General features: G+C 42.0%; 1 protein-coding gene across 4 annotated transcripts in view; it reads left to right on the top strand.

Annotated features, from left to right (window-relative positions):
* The window catches only part of LOC124038190 (cullin-9-like), a 39,057-nt gene that overhangs the window by 3,003 nt on the left and 11,742 nt on the right, over positions 1-24,312 (top strand). For 2 of the 4 annotated variants that reach the window (XM_046353731.1, XM_046353734.1), the window contains exons 3-28: positions 10,390-10,544; positions 10,680-11,273; positions 11,423-11,564; positions 11,749-11,939; positions 13,560-13,959; positions 14,179-14,371; positions 14,463-14,664; positions 14,857-15,050; positions 15,180-15,376; positions 15,600-15,837; positions 16,037-16,142; positions 16,263-16,490; positions 16,706-16,796; positions 17,072-17,243; positions 17,567-17,672; positions 17,785-17,880; positions 18,002-18,177; positions 18,261-18,394; positions 18,512-18,697; positions 19,004-19,033; positions 19,309-19,445; positions 19,629-19,811; positions 20,013-20,096; positions 20,214-20,287; positions 20,402-20,603; positions 20,779-20,950. In XM_046353731.1, coding sequence (XP_046209687.1) covers positions 10,390-10,544; positions 10,680-11,273; positions 11,423-11,564; positions 11,749-11,939; positions 13,560-13,959; positions 14,179-14,371; positions 14,463-14,664; positions 14,857-15,050; positions 15,180-15,376; positions 15,600-15,837; positions 16,037-16,142; positions 16,263-16,490; positions 16,706-16,796; positions 17,072-17,243; positions 17,567-17,672; positions 17,785-17,880; positions 18,002-18,177; positions 18,261-18,394; positions 18,512-18,697; positions 19,004-19,033; positions 19,309-19,445; positions 19,629-19,811; positions 20,013-20,096; positions 20,214-20,287; positions 20,402-20,603; positions 20,779-20,950 — 4,683 coding nt within the window. The remainder of the gene's footprint in view (positions 1-10,389; positions 10,545-10,679; positions 11,274-11,422; positions 11,565-11,748; positions 11,940-13,559; positions 13,960-14,178; positions 14,372-14,462; positions 14,665-14,856; positions 15,051-15,179; positions 15,377-15,599; positions 15,838-16,036; positions 16,143-16,262; positions 16,491-16,705; positions 16,797-17,071; positions 17,244-17,566; positions 17,673-17,784; positions 17,881-18,001; positions 18,178-18,260; positions 18,395-18,511; positions 18,698-19,003; positions 19,034-19,308; positions 19,446-19,628; positions 19,812-20,012; positions 20,097-20,213; positions 20,288-20,401; positions 20,604-20,778; positions 20,951-24,312) is intronic. The other 2 variants (XM_046353732.1, XM_046353733.1) reach the window with 2 other exon arrangements.

Below are 24,312 nucleotides of genomic sequence, written 5' to 3'. Positions count from 1 at the left end.
AATATATATAAAATAATAATATATATTTATATAAAATAATAATATATATGTATATATAAAATAATAATAATGTATTTTTAATAATATATAAAATAATAATAAATATATATAAAATATAATATTTTTTATATATATATATATATATATAAAATAATACTATTTTTTTATATATATATATAAAAAATTATAATAATTTTTATATATATATATAAAAAAATTATAATTTTTTAATTTATTTTTTATATATATAAATATATAAAAAAATACTTTTTGATTTAAAAAAAATTAAATATATATTTTTTAATTGATTTATTTAAATTGAATTAAAATTGACTTAATTTTTTTTATACACCCTTGTTTAATCTTTATTTAACTAGGCTTAAGAACACATTCTTATTTTCAATGATGGCCTAGGAACGGTGGGTTAACTGCCTCGTTCAGGGGCAGAAAGACGCATTTTCACCTTGTCAACTCGGTGGCTCCAATCTTGCAATCTTACAGTTAACTAGTCCAACGCAATAACGACCTGCCTCTCTCTTGTTGCACTCCACAAGGAGACTGGCTTACTGCATTTGCGTAACAGGCGAGGTAAGTTGCTAGCTAGCATTAAACTTATCTTATAAAAAACAATCAATCATAATCACTAGTTAACTACACATGGTTTATGATATTACTAGATATTATCTAGCGTGTCATGTGTTGCATATAATCTGATTGAGCCATACAAGTATCTAAGTATCTGACTGAGTGGTGGTAGGCAGGCGCATAAGCATTCATTCAAACAGCACTTTAGTGTGTTTTGCCAGCAGCTCTTTGTTGTGCATCAAGCATTGCGCTGTTTATGACTTGAAGCCTATCAACTCCCGAGATGAGGCTGGTGTAACCGAAGTGAAATGGCTAGCTAGTTAACGCGCGCAATAGCTTTTCAAACGTCACTCGCTCTGAGCCTTCTAGTAGTTGTTCCCCTTGCTCTGCATGGGTAACGCTTCTTCGATGGTGGCTGTTGTGTTGCTGGTTCAAGCTGAGGGAGGAGCGAGGAGAGGGACGGAAGCTATACTGTTACACTGGCAATACTAAAGTGCCTATAAGAACATCCAATAGTCAAAGGTTAATGAAATACAATTGGTATAGAGGGAAATAGTCCTATAATAACTACAACCTAAAACTTCTTACCTGGGAAGATTGAAGACTCATGTTAAAAGGAACCACCAGAGTTCATATGTTCTGAGCAAGGAACTGAAACGTTAGCTTTCTTACTTACATAGCACACATTGCACTTTTACTTTCTTCTCCAACACTTTGGTTTTGCATTATTTAAACCAAATTGAGCATGTTTCATTTTCTACTTGAGGCTAAGTTGATTTTATTGATGTATTATATTAAGTTAAAATAAGTGTTCATTCAGTATTGTTGTAATTGTCATTATTACAAAAAATCATAATCGGTCGACCTCTAATCAATATAGCCTAACCAGAAGAGAGCCTGTTCCTGACCCCCCCCCCCAGCCTGCTGCTGCTGGCCTTCTGCCATTTAGTCAAGTTGCCAGTAATAGGTTACACCAGCGGTCAACAACCTCTTCCATTTGGAGTGCCAATTTATTTGACCATTTCTACTGAAATGCTTATGATTTTCATATGCACAATTTTATGGAACAGTTAAATTTGTAATAGTCTTCATATCTCAATCAATGTCATGTGGTCAATCAATGTTACTATTCGAAAAGTGAATGTGCTAATATGTAAGAATAGCATACATACAGCCGGCAAATAAAAATATTGCATTCGGTAGGTAGAAAATATCCTGGTTTTAAAAGTAAATATCCTATAAATCACATTGGCTATGCATGGCCTGTCTGCAAGGAACTTAACATTGTATTAACTTGGTCCAACCCAAAGCATGTGCTTGCAACATTGTATAAAATATTTTGGGCCCTCAGTTTCCCACAGCTGTAGGCTACTTGCGCAAGGGATAATAAGTCAATTGTGCTTTACCGGAATAAAAGTAAGTTACCAGAGACACAACTCATTTGGATATACGTGCTGAGGTCAATACGTAAAGCTTATTACTGTCCTTACGAAACTATCAACTTTACCCACACATTAACATGGTGTTTTCATAGGAGGCGCATGTAGCTTGTTGTTTTTATAATATATAATAATAATATAATAATAATATATGCCATTTAGCAGACGCTTTTATCCAAAGCGACTTACAGTCATGTGTGCATACATTCTACGTATGGGTGGTCCCGGGGATCGAACCCACTACCCTGGCGTTACAAGCGCCATGCTCTACCAACTGAGCTACAGAAGGTTTTTGTCGGCCAATCATCAGTGGCATTAGCCTCTGACTCTGTGGCAAGTTAGGATATCAATGGAAGATTGATTTAAAATGATGCTGTTAAATGAGAAGGATATGTTTCAATGACCAAGAGCCAGCAGGTAGGCTGCTACTTCAACTTTGAATTAAGTTACTGTGTAGGACGGGGGAAAGGGCAGCCTATGTAGCTTTGATTAGCTAGCTTAACTAGCTTCTCTTCTTGGTTTGATGCAGTAAAAACGAGTGCTATGTAATCAGTGGATGATAAATAACCTAGCAGCTAGAAGTTAGTAACTAGTACAAGTGGGCTTCTTTGCTTCACTCTCTTCCCCCTTGTGCTACTCAGCCACACAGTCACAAACACAGCACGGCTCCTCCCCCGCATGCTGCCAGCTCAGTTTTCCTCTCCCTTAGTTTGTGCATTTTTAAAAGCTTCAGTTAATAACATAGCAAAAACAATGTATTTTCTGCTGCTTCCCTCATTCGATTCGGATCAGCCTGGTCTGGACTTGACAGGGTCTATACAGGGCTGGGTCTGGTTGTCTGGTTGGACCTGGTCTCCATATTTAAAACATACATTTATTCAGGTAGGGTCCAGGGAGGAAAGCTTGTTGGACTTGAGAAGACATCTAATCTGAGAAATGTATTGGATTGTCTTGAACGGGAAAGATTCATATCCTTAATAATAGGTCATTAGGTCTGTGTAATATTAAAAGGTTCAAATATATTCTTCTGTGAACATCATTGACCTAAGTAATGGTATTTCTGAATGACATAGCTTTATTTTCTGAAGAGGGGCTTGAATTCTGGGTTTAACAATGCAGTTTTTCCACTGGTTAATCTTACCTTTGCCTGATGACTTTAGTTTGCGTAGCATTTTCTATTTGACCAACAATGCTTCCGGTTTGATTTTAAGGGTGTGAGTCTTTGGGTAATGGTTAGCCTAACTATGGGCTCTCGTACTTGCCCTTTAGTCATGACTATTCTGTAACTTGGAATTGTGTGCAACTAGTCCGGATGTGAACCCGGACCTGTTAAGTTGTTTGTTATTCATTTGAATATACTCTGAATTGTTGACATTGGCTAAGTCTGTTGCAGTTGACAGCCATGACACTTGATCAGTGACAATTCACTGATGCAATGACAATCTGTACAATGCAAAACACAAAGATTAGTGGTACTGGTAAAGCCTTGTACCAGGTCCCACCAAGCATTTCTTTACCATGTTTTTTTGCCTTCCAACTGACCCTTTTTGGCAATTTGTTGTAGCCTTATTACAGAGAATTCCCCAGTTGTAGAGCTGTTGATGTTTTTCTCATATGCGTCATCATTGAATGGTAAAAAAGATGGGCTTACTCATCTTCCCTTTATAAAGAGGCCACCTTGGCTGATATGGACTGTTGTTTTAAGGTTTCTTAGCAACTATGTTTGCTGGAGGAAATGGATAACATTTTCATGTTTGATAAGATAAAGATTTTTTTTAACATGCTTTATGAAACCAGTCAACATTCATTGAATTGGGTTGTTGATTGTTATGGTAGGTTAATTTGTCTTTTATTAAGCCACTCACAATTGTCCTTTTTAATTAATAAAGACACTGTCTGCTCTACTGTCTTGAATGGAATAACACAGCTATAGTGTTTTGCGCCTCTGTTTCTGTACTTTTTGAATTCCCACTCCTTGGGCCATGACGGTCCAACCTTGTGGACTGTTAAATGTGACTCCCCTATCAGGAATGGCTGAGACCTTTTGACATGGAGCTCAGTAGAGGTCGACCGATAATGATTTTTCAACGCCGATAGGACCGATGTTGATATTATTATTATAACTTTTAATAATATTTATTTTTGTAATAATGACAATTACAACTACTGAATGAACACTTATTTTAATTTTTTTGTGTGTGAATTTTACCCCTTTTTCTCCCCAATTTAGTGGTATCCAAATGGTTTTTTAGTAGCTACTATCTTGTCTCATCGCTACAACTCCCGTACGGGCTCGGGAGAGACGAAGGTCGAAAGTGATGCGTCCTCCGAAACACAACCCAACCAAGCCGCACTGCCTCTTAACACAGCGCGCATCCAACCCGGAAGCCAGCCGCACCAATGTGTCGGAGGAAACACTGTGCACCTGGCGACCTTGGTTAGCGCGCACTGCGCCCGGCCCGCCACAGGAGTCGCTGGTGTGCGATGAGACAAGGACATCCCTACCGGCCAAGCCCTCCCTAACCCGGACGACGCTAGGCCAATTGTGCGTTGCCCCGCCGACCTCCAGGTTGCGGCCAGTTACGACAGAGCCTGGGCGCGAACCCAGAGTCTGCGCCACCAGTCTGCTCAACCACTGCGCCACCCGGGAGGCCCATGAACACTTATTTTAATATAATACATAAAAAAACGAATTTAGTCTCAAATAATGAAACATGTTTAAATAATGCAAAAACTCAGTGTTGGAGAAGATAAGAGTGCAATATGTGCCATGTAAAAAGCTAACGTTTCAGTTCCTTGCTCAGAACACGAGAAAGTATGAAAGCTGGTGGTTCCTTTTAAACATGATTCTTCAATATTCCCGGTCAAGAAGTTTTAGGTTGTAGTTATTATAGGACTATTTCTCTCCATACCATTTGTATTTCATATACCTTTCACTATTGGATGTTCTTATAGGCACTTCAGTATTTCCAGCCGAATCTCGGGAGATGATAGGTTTGACGTCATAAACAGCGTTGTGCTTCAAGCATTGCGAAGAGCTGCTGGCAAACAAAGGAAAGTGCTGTTTGAATGAATGCATACGAGCCTGCTGCTGCCTACCACAGCTCAGTCAGACTCCTCTATCAAATATCAAATCATAGACTTAATTATAATAAAATAACACACAGAAATATGTGCCTTTAGGTCATTAATATGGTCAAACCCAGAAACTATAATTTCCAAAACAAAACATTCATTATATCAGTGAAATACGGAACCGTTCCCTATTTTATCGAGCGGGTGGCAACCCTAAGTCTAAATATTGTTGTTACATTGCAGAACCTTCAATGTTATGTAAAATTCTGGCAAATTAATTACGGTCTTTGTAAGGAAGAAATGGTCTTCACACAGTTCGCAACGAGCCAGGAGGCCCAACCTGCTGCATATACCCTGACTCTGCTTGTACTGAACGCAAGAGAATTGACTTTCCCTAGTTAATATTGTCTGCTAACATGAGTTTCTTAACTAAATATGCAGGTTTAAAAATATATACTTGTGTATTGATTTTAAGAAAGTTGTTTATGGTTGGGTACACTGGTGCAATGATTGTGCTTTTTTTGGGAATGCGCTTTTGTTAACCTCTTACAGTTACCCTCCTACAATTTCTGCCTGAAGACCTACCCAAATCTAACTGCCTGTAGCTCAGGATCAAAACCAAGGATACGCATATTCTTGGTACCATTTGAAAGAAAACACTCTGAATTTGTGTGAATTGAATGTAGGAGAATATAACGCAATAGATCTGGTTTAGATAATACAATGGAAAAAACATGTTTTTTATATATCTTTAAAATGAAAAAGACAAAACAAACATTCAGGATGATGGGGACAATTTCGGTGAAAAACATAAGACGGCAACAGTACTTGTGCAAAGTTTCAGAATGATAACTTCCAAAATGAGTGTGCTACATGACATTTATCATGAAGTCACCCAGGTGGCCCACACAAGTAGCCCAAATGTACCCAAGGGCCAAATTGGTGAAGTTATACATTTTGAATGGAATAACTATATACAAAATACCAAAATGGTATTCTAACACCCCCCCTAACACATTTGCAAAATAACACTTTCAATATTTGGAAGACCCTCAGTCCTCTACAAAATATTGTGCTGCTGATGCCAGGTGCCATAGCAGTCTCTTTCTGCTGTAAAGCAGAGGGTCACCAAGCATGTGGTGCAGGTGATGGGGGACTTCATTTTGCAAAGAACACAGCGACGCCTCCATGCTGTGCCCTTTTGGCCCTGAGGCACATCCAAACCTGCAGAAATAAATTTGGGCAGATGAACGCCACTTGTGGCAGGAGCTGGATGAACCAGCTCCAGGACACCTTGGCACTGGGGGCTCCCATTCGGAGTCCGTGTCACTGTGAAAGAAAATGTTCAGTTAGAATAGTTTCACATATGAGCCCTGTATCAACAGGTATAATAAACAGATGTGTATATAGAGTACAGGGAACATAAGGCTAAATATATTATTATAGACCGGCTAGATCTACTGTCTCATTTATATTATGACAGACCAGCTAGATCTACAGTCGCCATTTCACTTTGGCCATTGTTGTGGGCCTGCCTTCCCCTCAACAGCCTCTAATAGGCTATTTCATGTGGGGTGAGGTGGGGCGGCAGACACACTCGTCTCACATTACATTTTTATATATTGCTACAAATTTTTTTTTAAATCACATAATATTCTATATTAATAATTTCAAACAACAGCATTAGCATGAGAAGAACTTACCAGTCCAAAACTATGTTCTCTCCATTCAAAAAATATTCCTCCATTTGGGAATCTCTAAATGAAGCGTCCTCCAACAATCTCTCACTTTCCCGATCAATTTCTCCTAAAATTGTGCGTATATCTAGACTTCGATTTAGCTTTCCCTGACTTAGTCGCCATACTGATTGAGAGAGAGATGTGTATGAAACTTCAATGGCGATTGACCCTCTTTACGCCGGAGCTTACTACATGGGTTGGTCTTCCAACACAAACATTACATATTGCCTTTTACCTCAGCTCATTGGCTATCTACCCAGCTAGATTTCAAAACGATCAGTGGTCATTGGGTTAAAATACAGTCAATCAACAAAACAGCGGTCATATCATTGTGTCCAATGATGTCATTACTTGTTGTCTTCAAATCGGTTTCTTTCAGTCAATACGTCCCGGGAAAAGACCCAATCAGTTTGCTTGTGTTACAAACAAACCAGTTGATTGCAATGAAACCAAACATGACTGGAAAAGTCACGTTTAGTGTGTGTGTGTGTGTGTTTACATTGAAAATGGAATGAGACTGAACACAAGCGGTTCACAAAATGTTTTGTTAGGCTATAAAAATGGATTTGATCAAACAATAGACCATTGTGTGAACACTTATTTTAACTTAATATAATACATCAATAAAATCAGTTTAGCCTCAACTAAATAATGAAACATGTTCAATTTGGTTTAAATAATGCAAAACCAAAGTGTTGGAGAAGAAAGTAATGCGCAATGTGTGCTATGTAAGAAAGCTAACGTTTCAGTTCCTTGCTCAGAACATGAGAACATATGAAAGCTGGTGGTTCCTTTTAACATGAGTCTTCAATATTCCCAGGTAAGAAGTTTTAGGTTGTAGTTATTATAGGACTATTTCCCTCTATACCTTTTGTATTTCATTAACCTCTTGCTCCTACCTGGCACGCAGGCGTCCCATCTAGACATCTGGAAATGTTAGTAGTAATAGTTAAAACTCAAACGTTCATTAAAATACACATGAAGGGTATTGAATTAAAGCTACACTCGTTGTGAATCCAGGCAACAAGTCAGATTTTTAAAATGCTTTTTGGCGAAAGCATGAGAAGCTATTATCTGATAGCATGTAACACCCCAAAAGACCCGCAGGGGACGTAAACAAAATAATTAGCATAGTCGTCGCTACACAAACCGCACAAATAAAATATAAAACATTCATTACCTTTGACCATCTTCTTTGGTCTTTTTTTCGATTTAAATCGGTCCATATATAGCCTAGATATCGATCTATGGAGACTGTGATAAACGGAAAAAAATAGCGTCTTATAACGTAAAGTCATTTTTTAAAATTAAAAAAGTAGACGATAAACTTTCACAAAACACTTCGAAATACTTTTGTAATGCAACTTTAGGTATTATTAAACGTTAATAAGCGATCAAATTGATCACGAGGCGAAGTATATTCTTTAGCTGTCCGTCTGGAAATAATGTCCGGGTAATTCTCAACCAAAATATCCGGTCGGAGACCGGAAGAAATTCGTTGCCTTGCGTCTGTTTGACCAAGAAACAAAGCCTAGGCAAATGACAAGACTCTAGACAACGTGTGGAAGCTGTAGGTATTGCAACCTCAGCCCCATTAAATGTGGTTCATTGAATCAATGGGTTCAAGTCGCGCATGGATATATTTTCCCATTTTCAGTGATCAGATTTTCCTGCGCTTTTCGATGAAACGCACGTTCTGTTATAGTCACAGCCATGATTTAACCAGTTTTAGAAACGTCTGAGTGTTTTCTATCCACACATACTAATCATATGCATATACTATATTCCTGGCATGAGTAGCAGGGCGCTGAAATGTTGCGCGATTTTTAACAATGTTCGAAAAAGTAGGTGGTAGGATTAACAGGTTAACCTTTGACTATTGGATGTTCTTATAGGCACTTTAGTATTGCCAGTGTAACAGTATAGCTTCCGTCCCTCTCCTCGCTCCTCTCTGGGCTCGAACCAGCAACACCACGACAAGTCACCATTGAAGCAGCGTTACCCATGCAGAGCAAGGGGAACAACTGCTAGAAGGCTCAGAGAGAGTGATGTTTGAAACGCTATTAGCGCGCGTTAACTAGCTAGCCATTTCACTTCGGTCACACCAGCCTCATCTCGGGAGTTGATAGGCTTGAAGTCATAAACAGTGCAATGCTTGACGCACAACAAAGAGCTGCTGGCAATACGCACAAATGTGCTGTTTGAATGAATGTTTACACGTCTGCTTCTGCCAACCACTGCTCAGTCAGATACTTGTATGCGCAGTCAGATTACATGCAACGCAGGACACGCTAGATAATATCTAGTAATATCATCAACCATGTGTAGTTAACTAGTGGTTATGATTTATTGTTTTTTTTATAAGAAGTTTAATGCTAGCTAGCAACATACCTTGGCTTACTGCATTCGCGTAACAGGCAGTCTCCTTGTGGAGTGCAACGAGAGCGAGGCAGGTCGTTATTGCGTTGGACTAGTTAACTGTAAGGTTGCAAGATTGGATCCCCTGAGCTGACAAGGTGATAATCTCGTTCTGCCCCTGAACGAGGCAGTTAACCCACTGTTCCTTGACAGTCATTGAAAAAAAGAATGTGTTCTTAACTGCCCAAGTCTGCGCCCAAAAATACCGATTTCAGATTGTTATGAGAACTTCGGCCCTAATTAATCGTCCATTCTGATTAATCGTTCTACCTCTAGTTGCCACATTTGCTGAGGTTTCCTTTCTTTGACAGTTTGAAGATAAGTACTTTTCTCCAGTCTTGTGATATGATATTATGCTCCCAGATCTTGCGAACGAGATCAGTCCGCACCTTGGTAGTGGTATTGACGACTGCTTTAAGTAGCCGCTGTTTCCGGTAGCTTACTGTTATTACACTATATTTTAACTGCGCGAAAATGAAGATAACCTAGCAAATTACATAAGCGTTATTTGAGTGACAACCTAATAGCACTCAAGCCATTTTAGCATTTGAATGCTGAATGTGTCAGATATCAGGAAGAGGCCGCCTTTCATTGCTCAGTGCTGGGCATATTGCTCAGTTTGACTACGTTACTGATGCTGCCTGGGCGGTAAATACTAGATTAATGGCTGTCAACATTTACCGTTACATGCAGTTTGACACTGACGGAGAGGATGCATCAGTTGTCTCAAGATGAGCGGTATTTTCGTAAGGTAGAATGTAATATGAGAAACATTTTAGTGAACTGGCAATTCGTAACATATTAATACATTTTATGACCAATTTATTCTACGCTTGGACCGGTTTGGGTCATGCTGACCTATGCACTTGTATCTTAAACATATTTGTATCTGTTACTGAAGCAGTGAATCATTACCTCACTTTTTTAGAGTATGACTTGAAGATCAAATTGCGTGAAACCGAACAGGGTTGTTAATCAGGTAGGTGTGTGTGTGCATATGCAACTCTCCTAGTGCAGTGGTAACAACCTCATTAGATACTAGGTGTCATGACAGACCAACAAGCAGTAACAATTCAGAGAGTAAGCTCAAAATAGTGTCCACATAAAATAATGGTGATCCTGTCTTCCTGCAGGGAGCCGTGCCTATGTGCTCCTGTCCCTCAGCCAGCAGGACGGTATTGAGCAGCACATGGACTTTGACAATCGCTACACCCTCCTGGAGCTGTTTGCAGAGACCACCTCCTCTGAGGAACATGGCATCTCTTTTGAGGGGATCCACCTCCCTCAGGTAGCAACCAAATCATATTCCATGTCTCTGTACTGTATTCTTACTTAACAATGGGTTCCAACATGTACCTCTAGATCAAACCTTTGAATTACTGGTCGCTGAGATGTAATGTGGCGTTTCCCCTGTGTGCTCCAGATCCCAGGGAAGCTGCTGTTCTCCCTGGTGAAGCGCTACCTGTGTGTGACGTCCCTGATGGACAAGCTCAACACGGCAGGGGTGGAGTCGAGCTCTGAGCGGCAAGACGCAGCAGCCTCCTCAGGGACAGGTCACCAGCCGGAGAACCTGCGTGTCCAACGAGAGTTTGAGTTCACCATGGCCATGGCTAACCTCATCTCTGAGCTGGTGCGCGTCATGGGCTGGGACCGCAACCGGCAGCCGCCACAGTCAGCCGGCCTGGTCCAGGGCAGCGCCTGCGGGGAGGACCAGGAGGACGAGCCGCCCCGCCGTGTGGTGCGTTCTATCTTCCAGCCTCGCTTCTCTGCCTCTGCCTCTGCCTCTCCTGCCACTGCTGCCGCCTCTAACATGGCAGCCACCACACCACCCAAGAAGAAGACCAGCAACGGCTTCAAGACGCGCACAGACTTCGCCAGCCGCTCGGCTTATGTGGAATATGTGCAGGAAAACCTGAAGAGCGGCATGCTGGTTCGTATGTTGGAGGATTATGAGGAGGTCAGCGCTGGTGATGAGGGGGATTTCCGCTACAGTAATGATGGCTCGCCACCAGTGCAGGTAAAAATCACACCTTGTATCAGCCTAGACTGTGTCACACAGCACAGGCTCCTGCGATTTGAGTTAGGATTGAGTGATGACGGATTTGGGAAAGACATTAACGCTGTTTGATTAGATTTGGTGTAAAGTGATTGTTTTTCTGTGCTCAGGTGTACTGGACCTCCCTGTCTCGAACCTACTGGGTGCACTGGCACATGGTTGAGATCCTGGGCACTGGCACTAGTGGACAGGGTGAGAAAGACGCCCAGGAGAAGGCCTCCTCTCTGACTGAGACCATCAAGCTCACGACTGGTAAGAGAATCCCCTGCAACCACACTTACTCATGTAAGTGACTTTTAACAGTAACATGGCTCCGAAGCGCCAAAGAACACAAACTTTGAACCCTAATGCACACGCAGGTTTTTCTGTAAATTCAACAAATTGCCATATTGTTTTTATTAGAAGCTGTTGTCTAATATTGTTGTCTTGTATGCAGTGAGTCAGACATTATTCTCCAAGCCTCCTGGTGGGCTGTACTCGTTGCCTTACCTGGCTGAGGGGCTGCAGTCTGACGGCGCCACCCTGAGCAGGGCCGAGTGGTGGGAAGTGCTCTTTTTCATCAAGAAGCTGGAACCAAAGCAACAGCAGGAGATCAACAACATCCTGCGTCAGAGCCTCGATGAACAGGCAAGTGCCCATCACTGGAGCTGTGGCGGTCATGAAATGTTGCCAGCCAGTTATTGTCATACAAGCCTTTTGGATATCTACATTTTAAAAATAAGTATAATAAATCAATTGAATATACACTATCACAATAAATGAATTATTTATTTTAGGTCTAAAGAAACATGTGAAGAAAATGCATTTCAGAAGAACAGAATATGATTTCCCCTACTGTATGTTATCTGACGGTGCACCGTGCTGTTGTTAATTTACCAGACAAGATGTGCTTAAGTCCCGTGCCATTATTTTATAATAAGAGGAACATATTTGAACTTAACTGAATAAAATAGAATGGATATTTTTCCCTTTCCGGAGTGAGAGTGCGCCCATATGAAGTCGCTATGTTGAGCGTTTGAAATATGTACTATATGCTAGATTTAGAGTTATTTAGCAACTTTAGTTGTGAGTGATGCAAACCTTAGACTGCCTTAGAAATCACAAGATATGAGCTGCATGATGTGACCTATTGATAATTTTGAAAAAGTCACAAAAAAGCTTGCACTCTGTTCCTTGCCTCAGGCTGCACATGTTGTTCTCTCAAGTGATCATATTTTCACCCATCAGACTGTTCTCAGCTTAATCTGGTCTTTACTTGAATGGCCCATTTATTAAATGGGTAAGACAAAAAAGGTGTGTCATCCGTATGCCCTGGAGTAGCGAATGGAAGCCTCTTCCCCGCCAGTATGTTTTTCACTCATGTTGGGTGGGCTACTCTGGTAATTTGGCTGTCAACAGGTGATATTCTGCCCAAACTTTGTATGCCATGGCTCTCCAACCCTATTCGAATCAAATTTTATTGGTCACATACACATATTTAGCAGATGTTATTGTGGGTGTTTGTTCCTGCAGAAACTCAGTGCTTAATTTGTAGGAAACCAGGGGAAATCTGTTCTGGAACATTGATAGTTACATGTTTTGTTGTGAAAACAATTTCATTAAACTGACAGCCCCTCTCTGCACGCTGGGAGAGGAGATGGAAACTCACGGTGGTGAGATTCTGTTGCTAAAGGTAATGTCAGGCTATTATGGAAATATAAAAATATATTTGTTATAAAATACAAATTCACTAAGTGTAGGCTAAGTCTGAATTTGTTAAATTTAGGCTAGACCAAAGATGTATTTCTGCCAGGTGTAAAATGTGGTTGGCTATGTATTGTGTAACAGCACAATCATCATTTGAAATCATATTTTTTTGGGGGGGGGGGTTGGGCTCATAAAGGCTTATGCGTAAGCTCCAATATGCATATGGGTATTTTTAATTAATCCTCACCTTAGAAAGTGCTGTCCATTTCGTTGTTTGGCTCTGAAACAACATTGACAACGATCATGTTTTCCACTCAGTTTCAACCTATTGTTGAATTCCTTTCTTCAAATTGAGCAATCGCAGTGAGGTGAGTTGTAAAAGCACATACTGTGTTTTGATGTGATTTTCTATTGGATTGATGTTAGAGGGAAAATAGAGCCACCCCATCCGTCTTTAATTCCCACTCTAATCCTCTCACTCTTCCTGCTCTTTTCATGATGCTCAGCCCCCATGGATGTTGAGAGGAGATTTCATGTTTTTGCCTCTCTCTGCTCTGTCAGATGTCAGACGTAGATGAGGCCACTCTTATCCAGCTATCGGTGCCAGGCGAGGTGGCCCGGAAGATGCTCCACTACCTGAAGCAGACCCTGCAGAACTCATGTCTGTGGGACCTGCTCTGCTCCCATTCCTTCTCTAAACACTACCTGCGGCGTGGTGGGGGAGGCCTGGAAGATGACGAGCTGCTGCCCGATGGCTCCCTCGGATCCTCTGGCCTGGGTGGAGGACGGGGCAACTCCTCATCTGATGCCACCGCCGCTGCCTCTTCCTCCTCTGCCATGGGCTCATTGTCCAAGAAGCCCAAGAAGGAGAGTCCTACAGACTATTGCTCTGACACAGAGTCTGAATTGCCCATGGAAGATGAGTCTAACTACCCAGAAGACCTGAAGGAGAAAATGAAAGGTGTGGCAGTCTGTTTGAGCTTTGTTTGTTTTTGTTGTTGGCAAACTACCTCTAGCTGTAGCCAACCCCTTTTTCTAGAGAAAGACAAGTGAAACCATAAACATGCCCAAGAATACAGGGTTGTTTTTATTACCTCACACTGTTGCACTCTAGCCTGATTTTTAAATAATGACAGCCATTCTTGCTCTAACATGCTTTGCCTTGTGTTTTCCCTACCAGTGTTTAACAACCCCAAGGTGCAGGGCAAGAAGACAGCCCTGGAGAAGCTGGGGGAGGTGGTTGACATCATGAAGAAGAGTGGCTCAGATCCAGTCCAGCAGCTGGCTGGGATCAAGTTCATCATCCAGGTCTTAGAGGATGAGGGGCCTCAGGAGAGAAGCACCCTCAGGACGGACGCTGTCCAGACCATACGGTAAGGCTGCTGTCTGTACACTTCTATTCTCTTAGGGTCATGTTTGAACTCATTTGTGTCCTCCAACTTAATCTTTGAACCCACCCCCCAGGGATAAAGTCCTGAAGCTTTTGGTCGAAATACTGAGTGGGCAGCCCAAGGAGAACGTGGTCAGCACCCTGCGTCTCACCCGCGCCCTCATGGTCAAGTACGAGTGGAGGGTCTCCTTTGCCACTGAAGGTGGCGTCAAAGCTATCCTCTCCTGTATGCAGGAATACCCCACTGTCCCACAGGTCCAGCAAGTCGCTCTGGCTGTGAGTTCTCAATCACTTTTTCTTTTTTTAAACTCACGTTTTATTGTCTAGCTAGTTTTATAATGAAAGAGCACATGTTTCCTTATAGTTTTAGGGGATGACAAGTCATGACAACACTGCAGCTGTGAAGTTATCTATCATATTTCTGTCCACACTCACTGTGTGTGTGTGTTGGTTTCTTCCCCTCCCTAGACTCTGATGGTTATCACAGGTGCCAGTAAGCATGACCTGGGCAGTATGAGCAGCTGTTATCTTCCTCTCTCTGAGTCTGGCACACCCATGATGCTCGGGGTCTTTGCCAGTATTGGCTCTGCCACCGCCGAGGGCTCCAAGGGACTGCTGGCTGCAATCCCCGCTGGCATTGAACTGATGCTCAACACACCTAGGTATGCATGTCTTTTACACCCTGACTGACTCTCAAAGGGAATGGTAACATGCCCAACTCCACTGTTTCCTATGATGACACTGCTATGTCACAGTGGCGGCTAAGGGATATCTGCTCTCTCTCCTTCCAGGTGTATGTTATCGGTGAGGAACGGTCTGTTGGTGATCATCATGCTGATCTCCAGTAGTAAGAGCCTGGCGGAACAGCTGGTGGCCTGTGATGTCAGCGCTGTGCTCAAGAAGTGCCTCGCAGCCTCGCGGCCAGTGAACATGCTGGCCATCATTGCCCTCAACCACATTTCCATGGTCCACAAGCTGGAGAAAAAAGGTTAGATTTCACTGATCGTCTGAACACACTCCTTCCGGTTATGTGTAGGGGTTCCTAGCTAGCTAGTTGCACATTTGCTTTTTCTGCCATGCCTCTTGCATTCCTATAATAGATCCACCTTCCAACAATAAAGAACAGTTTATTGTCCTCTTCTTGTGGGCCTATGTCCTAATGGGGACTAAGAAGATTAAGTAAATAAATTATGTTCTGGATATTTTTCCAGAGTCAAAGGATGAGTTGGACTTCAAGGACACAGAGCTGAAGATGCTGGTGGTGAGCCTGAAGGAGATGACAGCAACCAAGGAGGTGATCCTGACGCTGGAGCAGCTGCTGTGCGACGACACCTCCCAGCTAGAGGAGGAGCGCAACCAGGTGACCCGCAGCCGAGAGACCTACCAGGACCTGGTGCGCCTCATGGACCAGCACCGAGCTGACCGGGCTGCGCAGCTCTCCATCCTCAGGTGAGACTGAGGGGCTTGTTGTGCTGCCTACCGACAGGGTTTAGTTGTTGGAATGTCATGTCAGTGCCTAGATCATGTCATCGGTGTACTGTGTAATTAACCTCCAAAGGGCGTATGTATGCACTGCATGCATTTAATTTTCAATGGTGCCCTGAGGATAACTAATTGAACACGAACATTTGTATATTCTCTCCTGTAGAATATTGAACAAGTTCTTGGACAATTACCTGGAGGATCTGCTTCCATGGCATGAGAGCATAGAACCATGCTTGTCTTCTATGACCGCATTCATCAATGACCGTGAGGTAGGAAAGATCCTCCATAATTATAAACCCAAAGGCGCGTAGTTATAATCCTCTACGTTTCTATTTTAGATATGTATTCAATTAATGGTTATGTAATTGACACAAGGTTGTTTCGTCTAGGTGGTCCAACTGCTCATCCGCTTCCTGTATCGCCTGGCCTCTGTGAACAAAGACTATGCTGTGGTGATGTGTCGTTTGGGCACGAAGGACGCCCTGGTCAAGGCGCTAGACAAGCACAGCATCAACCTGCTGTTGGTCACAGAGCTGCGGGACTTGATCACAGACTGTGAGAAGTACGCCAGTCTCTACAAGAAAATGACCACTAGCGTTCTGGCTGGTTGCATACAGGTTTAATACAAATTCTACTATCTTACCAATTCAGTCAGTTACAAGACTAGGTTTTTATATTGTAAAATTCTCAATTTTTTAAAAATTATTTTTTACTTGTGGGTCTTTGAAATGTTCCTTCAATAGTGGGTGCCACATTTGGCTTGCAAGTGTCATGCTGCTCTGTTGCTAATAGCTCATTTGTATTCTCTGCTGTCCTTTCTAACCAAATACAGATGGTTTTGGGCCAAATAGAGGAGCATCGGCGAAGCCACCAACCAATTAACATCCCCTTCTTTGACATCTTTCTGCGCAATCTGTGCCAAGGTGTGTTTTAAAAAAGATATATATATATATATATATATATATATCTTACTTTTAGCTAACTCAAATTACAAGTGAATAATAGCCTTGTATAGAAATGGTGCCAAAATAAATAATGTTGATACTTTTGTATTATTTTTTTCTCCATAAAATCAAAAAATGACTACTGGTAGACTTATTTACTTTAACCAAACATCCTTTGAAGTTTTTATTTAGCCTCTGAAAGTTAAAGTACAACTTGTCTTAAACTGTCATTCTTTGTCTGTGACCATTAACAGGATCTAGTGTGGAACTCAAGGAGGACAAGTGCTGGGAGAAAGTGGAGGTTTCCTCGAATCACCATCGAGCCAACAAGCTCACTGACAAGAACCCTAAAACGTACTGGGAGTCCAATGGCTGCACAGGTTCCCATTTTATCAACATCTACATGCACAAGGGGGTGGTGATTAGGTACGTCCACACATCACTTTGGCCATACAGAGGGTTTAGAATGTTGGCATTTTTAATCTTGACGTATGCAAATTGCACTTTTTTTTAAAAAGACAATTGAAAATGAAGCACACCTGTGTTGCCCACTTTTACCTTGCCTGTATACTGAAACTTTTGTTATTGCCTTGTTCATGTGTCTGGATTTTTATGCTAGACTGCATGCTCTCAAACAACTGTGGTTACCTCAATGGCATTGATATTTGTACTTTAAACTTAATTTTTTATTTATTTTACTCTTAACTACTTACTGTAAGTAAATGTTCTCCTTTTCTTGATTAACTTAGGCAATTGGCAGTGCTTGTGGCCAGTGAAGACTCCAGCTATATGCCTGCCCGCATGGTAGTACTTGGAGGAGACGACCCCACAAACATCAACACAGAGCTGAACACAGTAAGTAGCTGTATAAGCAGACTGGACTAGGAAACTTTTGGAAATAGGTTACATTTACCATCTTGTCTTTAAGGTTTAAGCCCCTCACCCACCCAACTCTTTGTTTTTACAGGTCAATGTGCCTCCTTCAGCCAATCGCATTGTGTTGCTGGAGAACATGACCCGCTTCTGGTCCATTGTGCAGATCAGGATCAAGCGGTGTCAGCAGGTGGGTTGTGGAATCATGAAAATTTGAATTTCAGTTTACGTCCTGAATTGACATGGTACTAATCCCAACTCTGGTCAGCAGGGAGTCTCCTTTTAAATTTTGAACCTGCTCTTCCCACCAGGGTGGCATTGACACAAGGGTCCACGGCTTTGAGGTGCTGGGACCAAAGCCCACCTTCTGGCCTGTGTTCAAGGAGCAGCTCTGCTGTCGCACCTACCTCTTCTACACCACTAAGGCCCACACCTGGTGCCAGGAGATCCTGGAGGACAAGGCCCAGCTGCTGCAGCTCTTCAACAAGTAAGCCTGTCTCTACTATACATGGTATTGCAAATTACACGGACCCCCTGACTGTGCTAACCTGGCCTGGTGTGTGTCTGCAGACTGAACAGCGCTCTGCGACACGAGCAGATGTTTGCTGATCGTTTCCTGCCTGATGCCGAGGCAGCGGAGGCTCTGGGACGTACCTGCTGGGAGGCCCTCATCACCCCCATCGTACAGAGCATCACCATCTCTGGTAACTTTTGGAGTCTGTCTTACTCTATCCCTCTCACGCACACACTTCCTGCACTTCAGCTAGCTTCTATCAGTCATACATTACAAATAACTTGCTTCTCTTCTCCACTCCCAACAGAGACCCAAGTACTCAGTCCCCTCTCCTGGCTGCTCAGTGAGTACCTTGACAATGCAGAGTCAGCCAGGCGCTGCAAGAGCCGGGCCGCCATCTTCAACTCCCGCGTACGTCGCCTCACCCACCTACTGGTTCATGTGGATACCAGCAGAGTGGACACAGAGGAGCTCAAGCCGCCCATCAAGTGCAGTGAGTAATCCTGTAACGCTATACCTTACCACGCATTTACTTCTGATAAACACTCAAGGCTGCTATGGGTCTTTTCTGTCAAGCTTCTCAACCTTCAGAATAGTGAACTGACAATTATTGCCCCTGGAAATGGGTGCTGGGAATTGCCAATCAAAATGAGCTGAGAATACATCTTAGTAGACCAGATTTTGCATGGTAGTATAAAATTTGGAAATGCGAGCGCATTGATACTTACTTTACTTATAATATTTGGTAGACACCACTCATCAAGTCTTCCGTATTTCAAGGTATTTCTTTTGTTTTCAGAAGGTATCAACCGAAGCAAAGATTTAAAGAGTAAGTAACAGTTTAGAGGCTAATGTACTGCATTTCGTTTCAAGTTATTCTTCCAGCTCAATGGCACCCCCATTTTATTCATATTTAAAAAAAATATATATAACTAATGACTGCAACATTCCGCTTTCCTCCCACACGCAACCCTCCAGTTTCAGTTGAAAATGATCAGGACGATGTGTTTGATTTTTGTTGTTTTTGGCCGCAGATTGTTTTTACCCTGATTTTTATCTCAAACCTTTTGTTTAGAAGGTAACTGAATTGTCATTTACTTTCAGATGGAAAAGAGGGAAAGAACAAAGATGCAGCCGCTGTCTCCTCTTCCTCCTCCTCCAACTCTGTCAAGCCGAAGATGAAGAACACCAGCAGTATTGCAGGGATAGCACTGTGTTGGCAGGGCGTTGTACAGAGACAGGTAAGCCACTCCTTTATCTCTAAAACCCCTGAGGCCCATTATAAACCTACTCTGATCTAATGTCCTTGAAGTAAGTTGGTGTAGTAACTCTAAAAAAAAAGTGAGTCTTTGGCAGGATTTCAAAAGTTGGAACTCCTAGATAAATAATAACTTTGGAGTGATGACTTAACACATGTTTAACAGGTTAAGAAGTTTTTGGACTCTACGTGCAGCCTGCCAGACTTTGTGGAGCGCTACAGGAACATGTACCTCCGTCTGAAGAATGCCATGGAGGAGCTGTTTGGCCAACAGACAGCGTTTGTGCTTGCTCTCCGCCACGGCTTCTCTGCTGCTCTCCTACAGCTCTCCATCCTCACTGCCATGCACGTGAGTTATACTAGATGACCTATACTCAATACTACTTGGGTCATATTAGGGCATGCAACAGAAAACACAGTTCTTCCCCGTTGCAGTCATTTTTCTTCTGTTTGGTGCCTAATGAACGTGACCCGGCAGTGCACCGTTGACACATCTATTCTCCAGATCACTGCTCTTTGTGTAGGTTGAATTCTCCATCTCTGTTTGCAGGTGAGCGAGCGGTTTGCCCAGTACATCGACTTGATGATCCAGGAGAGTGGAGTGGACTCGGGCAACGTGGAGACTCTTAACCAGTTGCAGCAATTCCTAGAACCCATGCTCTTCCTCTCCGGCCTGGAGCTGGCCAAACACCTTTGAGCACTTTTACAGGTAAGGCCATATTTCTATCCGGCAACGTGGAGACTTAACCAGTTGCAGCAATTCCTAGAACCCATGCTCTTCCTCTCCGGCCTGGAGCTGGCCAACACCTTTGAGCACTTTTACAGGTAAGGCCATATTTCGATCCCTGTAGTTGGTAAGGTCCACCTAACACCATTTATCATTCTGAAAAGGACCATATTGTACCCGAGTCTCAATCCATCTCGTTTCCTCCTCCACAGGTACTACCTGGGTGACAGGCTGCTAGGCCAGGGCAAGGTGTGGCTGGAGAGTGCTGTCATAATGCAGGTAGGCACCTGCTTTCCCAACCGCTTCCCCCAGCAGATGCTGAAGAACCTGAGTGAGTCTGAGGAGCTGCAGCAGGAGTTCCACCTCTACCGCCTCCAGCAGCTGGACAAGACCCTTCAGGATGTCGATGAGGAGGTGAGCAGAGGACGAGAACTACTATTGTATCAGGCCCTGCAATGTTTTTCCTTTAAAAAATAAAATCTAGATATATATAGCTGATGCTCGTTTCCAAAGTAGCATACACGTTGTGATATGGGCTCCTGGGAATCCAACCCAAAACAAACTATTTTTGTCCTTTCTTGTGCTACAGATGATGGATGATCAGCCATCGGAGCCTGAGGAGGAGAGTGAGGTGAAGGTGCTGATCCTGTCTCCTCGCTGCTGGGCTGTCTCCTCCCCCTGCTACATGGACAACCACAGCAGATACTTCCCCAAGCAGCTCTGCACCTACCTGGCAGAGTTTACGGACTTCTACTCTAACAGTCAGTCCCCTTTGGTTATCTCTTTTCAAAAAGTTTGTATGCTAGAATTTGTTTGCCTCCTATTGATGTATTTTATTATTTCTCATATGTGACTGACCGTCTCGATTCGGTGTTACGTAGCAACATTTTAAATAGTGTTTTTTACATTGGATAAAAGACTCAGCTAGAAAATGTTATCATACACTACAGTTGAGTAACAATGGTAAAGTAATTCTGCTTTAAAAGTTTTAACCCCAGTTTTGAGAACATGGCCCTTGGATGTTTTTGGTACACCTACTGGAAAGCTCTTTGTCTACACCCAATTCAGCATCATTCCCACCCTCTTAAGCCTTAGCTCTACACTTCTCTTTAAGGTTTGACATGTGAGACCAAGTGCTATACAGATGAAGTAGTTTAGTAAACAACCAAATATTTCAAGTCTACGTGTTAAAAGTAGTATCCTACAATAAGGAAAGAATCCATGTAAAATACACTTGTCTTGTCCTTGGCCTATATCCTAATCTGACTTTGGTGCAGGTCATGTTCTTCACATTAGCGTCCCTGGTAAACGCACACTATCAAATAACATCCAAGTTATGTTATGAACATTTTGTGCAACTTCCAGCGTGCATTTACTGTGAACACTGAGGCTGTACCTGCTTTAAGTTTTAACCAGTGGCCTACATCAAAAATGGAGAATTGCATCCCGTAACATTTTATCATGGAAATTAGAGGTTGACCGATTTAATCAGAAGGGCGGATTTCAAGCTTTCATAACAATCTGTATTTTTGGACACCGATTTTCCGGTTACTAGCCCCAACGCTCTAACCACCTGCCTTTACATTGCATTTCACGAAGAGCCTGCGTGGCAGGCTGACTACCTGTTATGCGAGGACAGCAAGAAGCCAAGCTAAGTTGCTAGCTAGCATTAAACTTAAAAAAACTTATCTTCACATAATCACTAGTTAACTACACATGGGTAATGATATTACTAGTTTATCTAGCGTGTCCTGCGTTGCATATAATTGACGTGGTGCCTGTTAATTTCTCATCGAATCACAGCCTACTTCGCCAAACCGGTGGTGATTTTGCACCAAACCTAACCATAAATATCAATGTCTATATTTAAAATCAATATACAAATATATACATATATTTTTAAACTTGCTTATTTAGTTAATATTGCCTGCTAACATGAATTTCTTATAATTAGGGAAATTAGACTTAGGGATGCCACGCATTAGATAAAATACTGAACGGTTCCGTATTTCACTGAAAGAATAAACGTTTTGTTTTCGAAATGATCGTTTCTGGATTCGACCATATTACTGACCAAATGCTCGTATTTCTGTGTTATGTTATAATTAAGTCTATGATTTGATATAGCAGTCTGACTGAGCGATGGTAAGCATTCATTCAAACCATACTTTCGTGCGTTTTGCCAGCAGCTCTTTGCAATGCTTCAAGCAATGAGCTGTGTATGACTTCAAGCCTATAAATTCCCAAGATTAGGCTGGTTTAACTGATGTGAAATGTCTAGCTAGTTGTGGGTGTGTGCTAATAGCGTTTAATTCGGTGACATCACTCGCTCTGAGACTTGGAGTAGTTGTTCCCCTTGCTCTGCAAGGGTCGTGGCTTTTGTGGAGCGATTGGTAACGATGCTTTGAGGGTGGCTGTTGTCGATGTGTTCCTGGTTCGAGCCCAGGTAGGGGCGAGGAGAGGGTCGGAAGCAATACTGTAGTGGCTTCCTTTTGTCTTTACCATAGCCACTGCCCAAGCCTGAAGCGGGGTTGTTTGGTACGCATACAGTCCACACTCAAGGTTTCCAAACGGCCAAACATTCCATGACATCCAGGGATATGGTGCAACAAAAATGTTTATTCTTCTTATATCTAACAAATAAATGAGTCTCCAATCAACTTAAAGCACAAAATACTTGATATGGAAAATACATATTATGACCTGTATGTCTATGTCTGTATGTCTGTATGTCTGTATGGTCAAAAAACTATACCGCTCCCGCATCTAGCAAGGACTCCCTCTCCCGAAGGCCCAACTTCCTGCCTTTATCCTAACACAATTACCACAATACAATGAACAGGCAAGAGGGGGGGCCAAATGTCCGAGTTACACTAACAACAAATTAATATATCTCAATCGGGTAAATATAAATCATAAAGGTACGTACCTAATATTTCATCATTTACATTCATATTTAATATATTTACACAAATATACATGGAGCTCCATATGTTCGGTCTTTTATACAAATATGTCCAAATCGGCTCTAACAAATACCGTCACACTGGCAATACTAAAGTGCCTATAAGAACATCCAATAGTCAAAGGTTAATGAAATACAAATGGTATAGAGGGAAATAGTCCTATAATAACTACAACCTAAAACTTTTTACCTGGGAATATTGAAGATTCGTGTTAAAAGGAACCACCAGCTTTCATATGTTCTCCTGTTCTGAGCAAGGAACTGAAACGTTAGTTTTCTTACATAGCACATATTGCACTTTTACTTTATTTTCCAACACTTTGTTTTTGCATTATTTAAACCAAATTGAACATGTTTCATTTGAGGCTAAATAGATTTTTATTGAATTATATTAAGTTAAAATAAGTGTTCATTCAGTATTGTTGTAATATTCATTATTACAAATACATTTTAAAAATCGGCCGATTTAATCGGCATTGACTGTTTTGGTCCGCCAATAATCGGTATCGGCGTTGAAAAACCATAATCGGTCGACCTCTAGTCATAGCTGTAGTATGAATATGCAGGTAGCTAAAGCTAACCAACTAGCTATGTTCAATGTTAGCTAGTTAACATTAGGCTATAACTAGCAATGCAATTAGATTTCTGATTCCAATAATATTACTACACAGATCATACATGATTTGTGTAATAATATTATTGCCAGTTTGCCAGCAAACGGTACGCTTTAACTTTAAAAGGACTTTCTCACAAAATTAGACACTTGTATCTGAAAATGTTACTAGTCTTACCCGTCTGTATACATGGTTGAACGCATCATAGCAGACGGGCACCATTTGAACTCTATTTTGTTTGTAGCCACATTGTTTGGCCAGAGTTGTCAAGTCACTCATGTTCACAATTACCGTGGCGTGTGCAGAAAGTAGCCCATCACTTTTTCCATCTTATCTGTCGAAAGTGCCTGCTAAATTCAGGGTATCAATGCTGTTGAGAAAGTAGCAAAAATGTTGTAGTTCTCGATGGCTAGTGTTATATCTTTCAAATAAATTGCACGGTAGAAAGAACACGTACTGAGCAGCTCACTTTATAGACAGAAGCATGCCACATGGCAGACCCATCCAAACTCATCTCCCGGCATGTCCAGCCCATCCATTATCT

The sequence above is a fragment of the Oncorhynchus gorbuscha genome, linkage group LG06, assembly GCF_021184085.1.
Source record: "Oncorhynchus gorbuscha isolate QuinsamMale2020 ecotype Even-year linkage group LG06, OgorEven_v1.0, whole genome shotgun sequence".
Classification (NCBI taxonomy): domain Eukaryota; kingdom Metazoa; phylum Chordata; class Actinopteri; order Salmoniformes; family Salmonidae; genus Oncorhynchus; species Oncorhynchus gorbuscha.
The sequence above is the reverse complement of the archived record's forward strand: the minus strand, read 5'-3'. Positions and strand labels throughout refer to the sequence as shown.